The sequence below is a fragment of the Pseudomyrmex gracilis genome, unplaced genomic scaffold (genome assembly GCF_002006095.1).
Source record: "Pseudomyrmex gracilis isolate BER0280 unplaced genomic scaffold, ASM200609v1 scaffold_143, whole genome shotgun sequence".
In the NCBI taxonomy this organism is placed as follows: domain Eukaryota; kingdom Metazoa; phylum Arthropoda; class Insecta; order Hymenoptera; family Formicidae; genus Pseudomyrmex; species Pseudomyrmex gracilis.
In genome coordinates, this window is record NW_018020727.1 from 382,928 (window position 1) to 394,669 (window position 11,742).

Consider the following 11,742-nt stretch of genomic DNA (forward strand, 5'->3'; position numbering starts at 1 on the left):
TTGTATACAAGAAATTGTAAATTCTATATAAATGTTTTATTATTTTTTAAACCTAATATTTATTCAAATATGTCATAAATATGCTAAAAAGTTTAGCAAAGGACAGAAAGCACATTATAAACACCTCAGAATAGTTATAAACATTCTATTTAACAAAGTATATTCACTAAAATAAAACTTTAGTTTTATACGTTCTTTCCTACGTTTATCCAAATATTGAGACTCTTTTGCAAGTCAATATTGAAAAGATACTTTTGATTAATATCTATACACATTACAACACTTATGGACGTGCAAATTGGCTGATAACTGAAAGTGAAATTGTATAATTTTTGTTGATAAGATGTTTACAAATTCTAAATATAAAAAATTGCACTGGTATTAAATTTACAATACACATATGAATCACAGATGAATTAAATTCGACTTTAGAATATATATACAGGATGTCTGACAATTACTTAAAAATCTCTCGTAGGCAGGTAGAAGGAATAAAACTCAAAGTCAAAAAGTCCTGAACCATTTTTTTTCTATTACATATAATAAAGGAGTAGTAATTATTAGCCGCGCGGAGCGCTCACGCACACACCAAGCCTGTGGTTCACTGACACGCGTTCGGCTAAAGGTCGGCGCTAATTGGCCTGATTTATTCAATAATTACTCCTTTATTATATGTAATAGAAAAAAATAGTTCAAGACTTTTCGACTCAGTTTTACTCCTTCTACCTGCCTACGAGAGATTTTTAAGTAATTGTCGGACACCCTGTACATAAATTTAGAGAGAGAGAGAGAGAAAGAAATTACACAAAAAGAAATAGTATACGTATAAAAATACGTTTTATAGATATTTATATATTTAAATATGTTTATATATGTATATATCTGTTGTCATTTTTACCAAGCACTATAATTTATTTAAAAATTGATTCCTGTAGAACTTGTAAATTTACAAAGTTTGAAAAAAAGATTAATAAAAAATAATTTTAAAGAATCTATATGCGTTAGTATTAAAAAACGAACACATTTATATTTAGCACTTGTGCACATTATACAATTTTGTGTGTGTGTGTGTGTGTATATAGTAATAATAAAGTGATAAAATCGATTATTTCTCCTTATTAACATTTAAAACAATTTTTACTGAAACCTAGATATGTACGTATAATGAAATATCTTAATTTTAATTTTTGTTCATGTAAACGTATGTGTATACACACGCGTTCATATAAACAATAATTTTATAAGACTCACATACAATACATATGTATACAAGTCTTCGCTAATTTGCTTTGCAAGAAAAAAGAAACCACTACTGTTCAGCTATTCGCCAGTTACAGCAGTGTAATACGTATGATAAAAGCTTATTTTTCTTTCGAGAAGCGAATTATTGAAGACTTCAGTACATGTTCTCGTTATTTAACTTTTTCTTATTATTTAGTTTTTAATTTAATTGAATCAAAAATTCTGTATTTAATACGCGTCTTTTAATACTGCTTTCTCTTCACATACACACACACGCACACATACGTTACAACTCTTCGAAAAAGGCGACTCTAGCTTTAGTAGATCCAGATTTTACTTTTTTCAGTGTGCTATATTTATTCTCACCGAGTCGTACTTGCTCTTCATGCAGTTGATCCAAGTCGCATTGTTTCTCACCAACTTTCAAAACTTCGATTTCGGAACGCAATTCTCGCAATTGCTCCTGCAAATGTTTACTCTTTTCCCAATAATCGACTCTTTCCTTTTCGATTTCGATCGAGAGTTGATCGACATCTCCATCGGCGATAAGATCATAAGATGTTATGTCAGGTGATAGGTGTTCTCCGTCTAGTTGCAGAGTCTGAAGATCCGCTTGCAAGTCTGGTGGAAGCACTTGCGTCGATGGGAACATATTTGGCACAGGCTATCAAAAAATTAGATACGTAAAAGTCGTAAAGTTACGTATAAAGTTATATAATTTATAAAATAAAAAATATGTATTTTAATTATATATATATATATATATACACACACACACACACAATTATCATACTTACAGGTATTGTAGTAGTGTAGGTATTTCTACTAAGAAATTCTAATAATTTCTCCTTAGCTTCTTTCTCGGCGATTCTTGCTCGTAATAGTTCGTCCTTCAACTTTTCGGCTTCAGCAGCTCTACGTTCCGATTCTTGAACCAGTCTTTCTGTTAACAATTCAGCCTCTCTGGTCTTCCTTTCCAAGTGGACTTTCTCTTCTTCAGTCTTCATGTTGTTTAACCGTATACGCGTAATCTCTTGTTCGGCTTCTGACGCTTTCTGACTCAAAAGCATTGCTTCTTCTTCAGCTACGCGACTTTTCTCGGCTAAAAGATCTGCCGTCTCTTCAGATCTTCTCTACAGAATAAAAAATAATTAGAATATGGCGTGAGAGAATATATCCTTGTAAACAAGATAACAATAATAATCATCATCAACAAAAAATATAAAATTTTCTAATAACGTGTACGAGAATGTATTATTTCACAAAATAATAAAATGCATGTGCTGTATTTATAACTTTTGCATTGTTCTTTGTTTAAGATATCTTACAAGAGCTTCGTTTGCAAGCCGTATTTCTTCTTGATATTGTAAAAGTCGTTGCTCCATTGCAGCCTTCTCTCTTTCCGCCGCTTCTCTCAGTTGCTTTTCTCGTGCTAATTTGTTTCTTTCAATTTGCCTCCTAATAATATCACAAGAATTTTAAAGAAAATAATTTTTATACTATACTATAAATATTGATAAGATTCGATTTAAAATTAGTTACCAGATTAGACAATATATACATATATATGCTCTCTCACTTCAATTATTCTAATATAATACCAACAACAACAATAACAATACAATAATAGACAATATTTACGTTTATATTTACTGATGATAAAGTATACCTTGTAAAGATATGTGTTGACAGAGAGCGTAATATATATTAAATAAATAATTACCTTTAAAATGTTATAAGAGAGGATCTTGTCTAAAACATGTTTAAAAAATGTCACTTCTCCTATAAAATTGACAAAATGGTAGTACATTTTGTTAGAATTGTAATTATGTGATTGAGGAAACAATAATACGAAAACCACATGGTAACGACCATTTTTCTCTGTTTGAGAGACTTCGAGTAATCATTCAATTTAGGAGTCTGTGTAATGTAGGAAAATCTATACTTATTAAACCACTTCAACTTTTACGTTATTAATAGTAAAATAAAAATCTAATATTACATCATTAATTTAAGCAAATCATGTTATATTAGAATTTAACATTATTACTAATATACTAATTACATATTTGTAGTTAACTGGATTTATAAAGCATACAATATAAAACTAAATGATGTCAACTCACACATAATAATATTTGTATTAATTAAAACTAGTTAAACAAATAAGAATCAATCAAAGCATTCTCAATTTAGACACAAAATATCTCAGATATAAGAGATCTTTTTACAAAGGAATATTTTTTTACTTGCCTGGATTTTTCTTCTTTGGCCTGCGCTTTCATCTGCTGAACCTCCATGGAGTCTGGTTTTCGTCGCCTCATGAACAAATCGTGGTTGCCAATACACAGGTCCAGGATCTTAACAAATAACACGTGAGCAGCTTTGTCACTATTATGTTCGTCGAATCCTAAAGCTATCAAACCCTTCACCCAGCTGCCAACATCTGACTGTTTCTTTACCAGTTTATTCATGCGAACTTTCTGCGAGAAGAACACGAAGTTCGGTGATGTCTTCTCCACGGTTTTAATTATGAACTTTTTGTCGTCGAAGCTAATATGACGTATCTCTGACCATGTAAATGTAGTCTTCGGTGCTAATTTATTCTCCTTTTCGTAAATATTCAATCCTAACGACGTCACTCCAAGCCAAAGATTTGTCTCCTTCTTATTCTGTAATATAAAATTAAGCGTTAAGTTTTTTTTTTACAAGATAGTTTTCACAACGACAACTTTTAAATAACGCAACTTTTTTTTAAAAAAGATAAACTATCACTAGATTCTTGCTGTTTCCAACACTCACACTAATAGGAAAATAGTTTACACCATACATATCAAGATCCTGAGCAATCTTCAGATACTCCATTTCCGCTTCGTCTCGAGACATACCACGATGATCGGCATACCAAATTTTTATCCTATCTTCCCACATTTCTGGAGTCATTTGATACTGATCTATAACTCTCTGTGGAAGCAAATCTTCACTGGCGAGCATTCCAGGTCGATATGAAACTTCATCATAATCACCATACTATATACAAATAAAACAAAATTGAAACCTCTCTTCTTATTGGAAAAAAACTCCAAGTTAGGTAATATTCACCTTAATCTTCGTCAGAGTTTTTAAAATTAAAGACTCAGTACAAATTAATTACTACTATTCACTTTGCTACAATTAATATATAAAAAGACAACAATAAATTTAATTAATATTGAATAACATGCAATTACACAAAATAGACACACACATTTACCTTTGCTTGAACAGCATAAGAAGCTAGCAACACAGAAGCTTCAGGTGGACAATAAATGTCCATAGCTAAAATAGCTTGTTTTACTTGCAAAAAAAACAGATGCTGAGTAACTTCTTGCACGAGTTCTTCAGCCACATCCTCAGGATAAAATTTTGCCAGGAACATGAAAGATGTGGTTGGTTGTTGTGAGATACCTTGATCCTGAACTACAATCGATTCAGCATTGTCAACAAATAAATTCAACCTAAGCTATCTAATATTTATTATTATACTCACCTTTTTTATCAAGTTTTAACCAAGAGATAAAACCCTTTGCGTCTTCATACTGAAGTCCAAAATACCAAGTTTCCCTCAATCCTATTGTGCGACACACCAAGTCAAACAAATCTCTGCCTGTTGATCTCCACTGTTTAAATTGAATTTGAATTTATATTTTTTTAAGAGATATGCGTAAAACTATACAAAGCAGCAGAAAAACTATTTTTACCAACCTCGAGATTAAATTCGAGTTCCGCATCTAGAGTGCAGACTTTCACAGGGAAGGATTTCCTAGATTTTTTTCTCCGAAAAGGTGACATTATCTTATTTTACACCGTATTTATTTATTAGCATCGCAAAAGTCGATACGATCGCTGTCGCAACGCTGAACGGAACACAACGAACAATGCGATTTACGCTGGTTATCAAAAAATATCTCGGCGTATCACATTCTTGCGACGTATCCGTTAAGAGAGACAACGACCACGACGACCCAAGCGAGACAAATAACCTCACATATCTATCTTGGAGTACTCTGTCGACACACGACAAAATATGGAATTTCACTGACGCCAAACTTGACCGAAAATCTACTATTTCTTTGCGCGCGTGTTTATGCAATCACATCCTGTTTGCCTCGTTAATTTCATATGTACGCGATCGTCCATTTGTTATTTTCGCAAATTACGCTATTATATACACATACGGATCGAACCAATACAAACACACAAACACATATGTACGCCGTCTTTCGCTTAGATTGGCGGCCCTTTTCAAATATCAACAAATTACGAGATTTGAAAAAAGCGACAACCTGCGATCTAAAAAATCCCTAGCCAAAACACGGGAATCTCATGTAATTCCCTGCGGGAATTCGGAACGAAATCTTGCTCGTCTCTTATTGCGATTGGTTGATCTCCCGCCCCATACTTTCTTCCGTTCCGACGTTTCGGTCTGCCCTACTTGCGTGTGCCTCTTGTATACATCTTTGTAGTTTACGGCCATAAAGCCATTTTTATTTATGTGGCTTGTGACAGAGTTCGCGGTGTACGAGTTGATCGCTTTTAATAAGTGTCTGCGATTCATTTTGAGAGAGATGATTGATCTAGGAGAAATGTACTGTCTCGCGGTATAATGCGGCTCCTCACTGCATATAATTTGTGAGATATTCACGTGCATTTGTAAAAAAAAAAACATTTGTATAACGTGCCAGACCTCGATCGTCGCGGTGGAATACGATTCTTCCGAGTGATCAGAATAAGATGGATCGTCGCCAAAAGGTAAGTTGCTCCTAGAACGAATGCACAATGAGTATATCACGTATTATCACTCTTTCGTTACGATACATTTGCTCGTCAGTATAAAAACCTTCGACTACAATGGACTTTGAAAGTATCCGAAACAACCTCAAATTGGATTTGCGCCTGTAACTGCTTGAAACGGATAATTACTAAATAATGTACGATTCGATTATTTACACATTTCGAGATGATTAGTGCCTTTGAAGCGAAGACTCGTATCAATATGCGGAACAATCAGTGCGACGAAAGCTTGACTCTGTTTGAATTGAAAATTTATATTCTTGGTTAAAAAATTACTTTTTATCAGATGGTCGTGATTTCTCAACAGCCAAAAATCAAAATTGAAGAAGAGGATGACGACGATGTGGAAAAACTGAGACTGGCTGCCCTCAAGACAATGGGAATGGGAACAAAGAAAGACACCTCACAAAAAAAATTGGTAGTATTACAAATGCAGAAAGTTTTACCGCAAACTACTCATTCTTGTTTTCCTCGATATAAAAATCAACGGCCTACAAAGAAAAATATGTATTACAATAGGGCACAACAAAGACAAAATGGCGTAAGTTTTTATTATTATTTTATTATTAATATTATATATATATATATATATATATTATTTTTCTAGAAAAACATACTAAGCAAAGTATATAATTTTTACAATAAATTGTTACGCAACATTCTCACAGTTTATCTATCTATGTTTTATATTTGCAGAATGTTTATTATCCAAGTCCTCGTAATCCAAACTTGATAGCAATAGTACCAGTAGATGAGCCTTCTCCGCTTCAACAGGCCCAACCAATGTATCCTATTGAACAGGCTGAATCTTATCCTCAGGATCAAGGTAGATTTATCGTACTTCTAGACAAAACAATTGCACTTTATTCTTGATGATTGTGTCTATTTTTTAACAATCAAATGTTTTAGAAACATCCAAATTCTGTCGTTTCAAAGACAATGGAAGTGCTTCCGAAGAGGAAGATACAAAAGAAGCAAAAACTATTATAACCTCTTCGAAAACAGAATCATCTGTAGCAGATGAAAAACAGCAAGAATTTTTAGAACAAATAAGGCAGGAAGAATCTACGGAAAATCTGCAAAAAAATGGAGATGATCAAAAGGAAGAAGACTCTAACAACGACGATGATGACGATGATATAATTTTAATGGCTGATCTCGAGGAGGAGGACAGTTTAGAACGTTTAATGGACGAGATGGAGAAAGAAATGAACGATGGAAATAAGTCATCAGAAAAAAGAGAGAAGAAATTGAGTAAAAATGAAAACAAAGAGACAATAAAAAGCGACGAAGGAAACAAAATTCTCGATCAAAGGACTACGAGATCAGATGAAAGCTTGGTCAAAAAAGAGAGAAATAATACGAGTATTTCCTCGCTTTTAATCACAAGTGGCAAGAACGACAGGAGATCAATTTCTCCGCATGTAACAAACCGAGGTGGTCAAAAACGCAAGTCTTTATCACCAAGATCACGATCACGAAAGAAATCACCGAGAAGATCGCCCAGGAGATCCCCCATAAGGCAGCAAAAGAAATCACCGCGGGAATCGACGAGATATAGATCATCACCTCGAAGATCGCCGTTATCGCGATATTCACCCAGACCTAGATTATCACCTAGGCCTTCGCCACGTCGATCTCCGAACAGAACGAAGAAATCACCACTCAGAAAGTTGTCACCGAGAGGTAGATCGCCTAGGTTTTTGTCGCGTTCCAGATCGCCCCGGTTGCACAGATCGCGGTCGCCGAGACGATCAAAATCACCGAGGTCGTGCTCGCCCAAGATATCGCGCTCTAGATCGCCATCACTCAGGTACTCTCCACTCAGATCGTCCAAATCCAAGTCTCCCAGACCGTCTCCGAGAAGACTGTCACCTCGTCGATTGCGATCTAGATCTAGATCTCTCGGTTCGTCTCCTCGAAGAGACGTGTCCCGCTTGCGATCGCCGAAAGGATCGCCGCGTAGAACACCGCCACGCGGGAGATCACCGCACAGATCACCATGGTCGTCACCAAAACGCTCGCCTTCTCGTCTTTCGCCTCGACGGAGACGATCTCCGAGATGGTCGCCTAAAGAATTGCCCAGAAAGCAAGGTTCAAGTTCCGTCAATCTGGACAATCGAGACGGACATGCGAGAGACTCGTCTCCTGCTTTTAAAGACACAGCGCCGCTAGAAATCTCCAGAGTGAAGACAAAGCAGAAGGATGAGGTATACGAAAGACCGTCGACGACGACGACGACGACGACAACGACGACGATGACGACGACGACATCAACAACAACAACAACAACAATAACAACAACAATAACAACAACAACACCAACAACAACGGCGACGACGACGACGGAAATAGCAAAGGAATCCGTTGACGCGATCAATGATCCTGTGCGAGAGGCAAGAAAAAAAAAGTTTGAATCTACACGGCCTATCGACCTTATACATGCTAACAAAAAGATTAAACTCTCCAAGAAAGTTGTCACGAATACAAAAGCGGAGTCTTCTCTCGAAACAGAAGTTCAATTAAGTGGAGTGAGAAAAGCTGGCAGCAAATCTCTGGAGGAATATGACGTAAAGGAAACAAATGTATTCTCAGAGAATGCTTACGAATTCGAGGAGTTTGAGGGAGCGGAAAACACATCGCCGAGTGCTGTTAATACACGCATAGACATAGAGCCAAAAAAACCTATGGAAAAGGAAAAGAAAAAGAGAAAACACGACAAAGAATTATATCAAGTTGGAAAATTGAAAAACGAGCTACCTCTTTCCGAACGTATTGGAAAAGATAAAAAGTGTAAGAAACGTAAGGAAATGGTGTCCGAGGAGAATATGGAAGTATTCGAAGACATAGCGGTGGAGGAAGAAGGAGACTTACGAGCGGAGCTTAGCAGAAGACGTGCAGAGAGATTGAATAGAACAGTGCCGATGCAATCCGCTAGATTATTGCAGTCGGCTTTCAAAGGCGTCGTTAATGAGTAAGTAAAATATTTTAATGAAATCAATTGAATATAGTTGTAATAAATTAAATTTTTAATAATTTCTTAGAAAAGACAACAGAAGTTTACAAGTTGTCTTAGTGTGATATTGATTATTGTTTAATGTAAAATTTCACGTACATTTTCACCTTCTTGGTTGGATTCTTTTCAATTCGTACAAAATGATTATCCGACAAGACAGAATTACAAATCTCTAACGCTCGCAAAATATACAATCATATAATTTGTAAGTAAAAACTTGTGTTGCGCTGAAATAGATCTGATCTAAAGTCACGCTTTTAATTTATTCGAGTGCAGTTGGGATCGTTTTGTGTCGCGCGCGTGAAAATTGCACTCCAAATGATCACGTACACGTAATCGTTTGAATAAACAGTACGGAAAGTCCAGATTGTAAAAGTGGTCAGTAAAATAAAATGAAAAAATTTCAATTGTTAAAACAGGCGCATAACGCCGATCCAATCTGCCGATTAGAGATCGAAATAGGAAACGTATGTGAAATTTTATATTAAACAAATTTTATTTACAATAGAAATTTGTGAGATAGCTCCTATTGTCTTTTGTAAAAAATTATTATTAGATAATTTATATCGGTATAGTCTTTCTCTTTTCTCTCAACACTGTGTTTACTTATTTCGTTTCGCGTTTCTTATTGCAGAGTTGTAAAAAATAACGCAAAAGCTAATCAGAGACATGTCATAAACACTGATGACAAATGTAAGTTTTAAACGTGTCAAGCATCAATACTCTATAGTTTGATAAATATATTTTCTTTTTTTTAGAATTTAATTTCCAATAACAAATGTTTATTTTGTTGTAGCTAATCAAAAAGAAGTCAGACGGGTTACCGTATTGCATCGATCACTTCCCGAATTACACGATTCTGGTGGTAATTGTATATTACATGATATTATTATATGTTACATCACATATTTTGCCATATTAGTTGTGTATGTTCAACTGTGTTTTTCCTTTTATAATATTATTTTATGCTTAATTTTTTACTTAATTGTTTTATTTATGTTAATTTGTACGTAGATACATGTGTTTCGTAGACACTTTCGAAAAACAAAAAACAACTATTGCAACATCGAAAGACTGAACGACGCTACTGACGCTGGTTCCAAACGTAAACATAATTATATTCGTACGTATTATTTACAGATGAAAGCACTGTTGACTCAAAGGTACCTGTGCGCTTCAGACTGGGTCTCAATAAACAAGAATCCAGAGAGTCCAAGGTCACTCGTAAACCATCCAAAAGACAGGGTCGTAAGGTAAAACACAAAAATCATTTGTCTCTAAAAGATCCTGAACGCATTTTGTAAGCAATGAATTTTATGTTTTTACAATTACTTTATAAGTAGCATATGATAATTTTTGCCCGACTCTCTCGATTTGATCGTTATCTTACGATATTGCCAAGTACACGAAAGATATTTTCAAATATTATTCGTACTTTTATCAACTACTTTTATCGAGCGCAAAACAAAACCAAGAAAAATAGTAAACAATCTTCGATCTATATCGTTCTATATGTTATTCTATAATTCATACTTTTGTGACTTGATGGTGCAATTTGATGCAATTGAACAATCGATCGATCCCTTTTTATTATCGTACTCTGTTTATACATAACGATTGTTTATTCGTGACAAAATATCACGCAGTTCCCTAAAACTTACGTTTATAATAGATATAAAGTTTTTCATTGAAAGTTATGCACGAGTAAGATATCGTGAAAATAATTTACCTACAGAGAGGAATGATATAAACTTGTGTATAAACGATATGAAACAATAGTCTGTGCCTTTCGCTAATACAAGAACGTTATATAAATACAGTATATAGGAATGTAACTTGTAATAAATTGTAGCGAGGAAATAGAGAATATGTCTTTTTGTGAAATCGATATATGAATTTTGATATATCGGTACTAAAGATTCAAAAAAAAAAAAAACCATTAATAATGCAGAATATGTCACGAAATATTTTCTTGGTCGCCGTTCACCACCGCGTAATTCTGAAGAATTCGGTCCAGTAGAAAATAAAGGTGATCTCTTTTTTTTGTTTAGGAATAAAAAAAAATCCGCGTTCATCCAATTGCATATTTGTACGAAGAGAGAATAGCGATTCATCTTGTACCGCTCGTTATCTTATCAACACGTAAGGAAGATGCGCACGTTAAATAGTTATTGTCGTTTGTTAAACACATAAGACACACTTCTTTTTTTTTGAGATATAAAAAGTACAATAACTTTAATAATATTAGAGAATAGCATATTCAAATTTCAATTTATTTTGCGAAATAAAATGTAAACTCAATTAATTATCGTTAAGATCGTCATTTAGGAAAACTTTAAACTAGGTGTGATTATATTAGATTACTTGTTGTGTTGAAGAATATGTGTATAAGTTACTTTGATCGCTCACTTTAATAAACAAAAATCATTACTAATCCCAAAGTTACCTTTTGCAAAATACCTAAAGCATATTTTATATAAAAAAGACGGTAAAAACTTAATAGAAATATTTTAAATGTATATAGTGCTTAATCGATCAAAATCTATATTAATAAGAGAATGTGTAGTACACACGCGCGCGCGCGCGCACACACGCACACACACACACACACACACATACATACATACATACATACATACATACATACATAC

At 34.3% G+C, this 11,742-nt stretch overlaps 2 protein-coding genes across 5 annotated transcripts; one reads left to right on the plus strand and one right to left on the minus strand.

Moving 5' to 3' along the window:
* Nucleotides 1-1,071: 1,071 nt before the first annotated feature.
* On the minus strand, nucleotides 1,072-5,483 carry LOC109857097 (merlin). 2 transcript variants are annotated; one of them, XM_020433073.1, is made up of 9 exons: nucleotides 4,987-5,481; nucleotides 4,772-4,901; nucleotides 4,496-4,701; nucleotides 4,045-4,272; nucleotides 3,705-3,914; nucleotides 3,496-3,602; nucleotides 2,571-2,700; nucleotides 2,040-2,375; nucleotides 1,072-1,906 (listed from the first exon to the last, which is right to left on the minus strand). In XM_020433073.1, exons 1-9 carry the CDS (start codon nucleotides 5,071-5,073, stop codon nucleotides 1,529-1,531), a joined length of 1,812 nt encoding a protein of 603 aa, XP_020288662.1. In that variant the 5' UTR covers nucleotides 5,074-5,481; the 3' UTR covers nucleotides 1,072-1,528. The 2 variants fall into 2 exon arrangements, with proteins under 2 accessions (XP_020288662.1, XP_020288661.1); XM_020433072.1 differs by having other exon boundaries at nucleotides 3,496-3,914; nucleotides 4,987-5,483.
* A 285-nt stretch (nucleotides 5,484-5,768) lies between these two features.
* Nucleotides 5,769-11,525, plus strand: LOC109857099 (serine/arginine repetitive matrix protein 1-like). 3 transcript variants are annotated; one of them, XM_020433077.1, is made up of 8 exons: nucleotides 5,769-6,033; nucleotides 6,362-6,616; nucleotides 6,772-6,901; nucleotides 6,985-9,049; nucleotides 9,726-9,784; nucleotides 9,888-9,956; nucleotides 10,232-10,344; nucleotides 11,143-11,525. In XM_020433077.1, exons 1-8 carry the CDS (start codon nucleotides 6,016-6,018, stop codon nucleotides 11,146-11,148), a joined length of 2,715 nt encoding a protein of 904 aa, XP_020288666.1. In that variant the 5' UTR covers nucleotides 5,769-6,015; the 3' UTR covers nucleotides 11,149-11,525. The 3 variants fall into 3 exon arrangements, with proteins under 3 accessions (XP_020288666.1, XP_020288664.1, XP_020288665.1); XM_020433075.1 differs by having other exon boundaries at nucleotides 10,232-11,525; XM_020433076.1 differs by having other exon boundaries at nucleotides 6,383-6,616; nucleotides 10,232-11,525.
* The last annotated feature ends 217 nt before the right edge of the window (nucleotides 11,526-11,742 follow it).

Coding starts and splice junctions, on each gene's coding strand:
- LOC109857097 (XM_020433072.1), bottom strand. CDS start 5,073: ATGTCACCTTTTCGGAGAAAAAAATCTAGGAAATCCTTCCCTGTGAAA. Junction 2,701..3,495: donor GCCAAAGAAGAAAAATCCAG/GCAAGTAAAAAA, acceptor TGATATTATTAG/GAGGCAAATTGAAAGAAACA. Junction 1,907..2,039: donor CCTACACTACTACAATACCT/GTAAGTATGATA, acceptor ATTTTTTGATAG/CCTGTGCCAAATATGTTCCC.
- LOC109857099 (XM_020433075.1), top strand. Junction 6,617..6,771: donor CACAACAAAGACAAAATGGC/GTAAGTTTTTAT, acceptor TTATATTTGCAG/AATGTTTATTATCCAAGTCC. Junction 9,957..10,231: donor CGAATTACACGATTCTGGTG/GTAATTGTATAT, acceptor TATTATTTACAG/ATGAAAGCACTGTTGACTCA.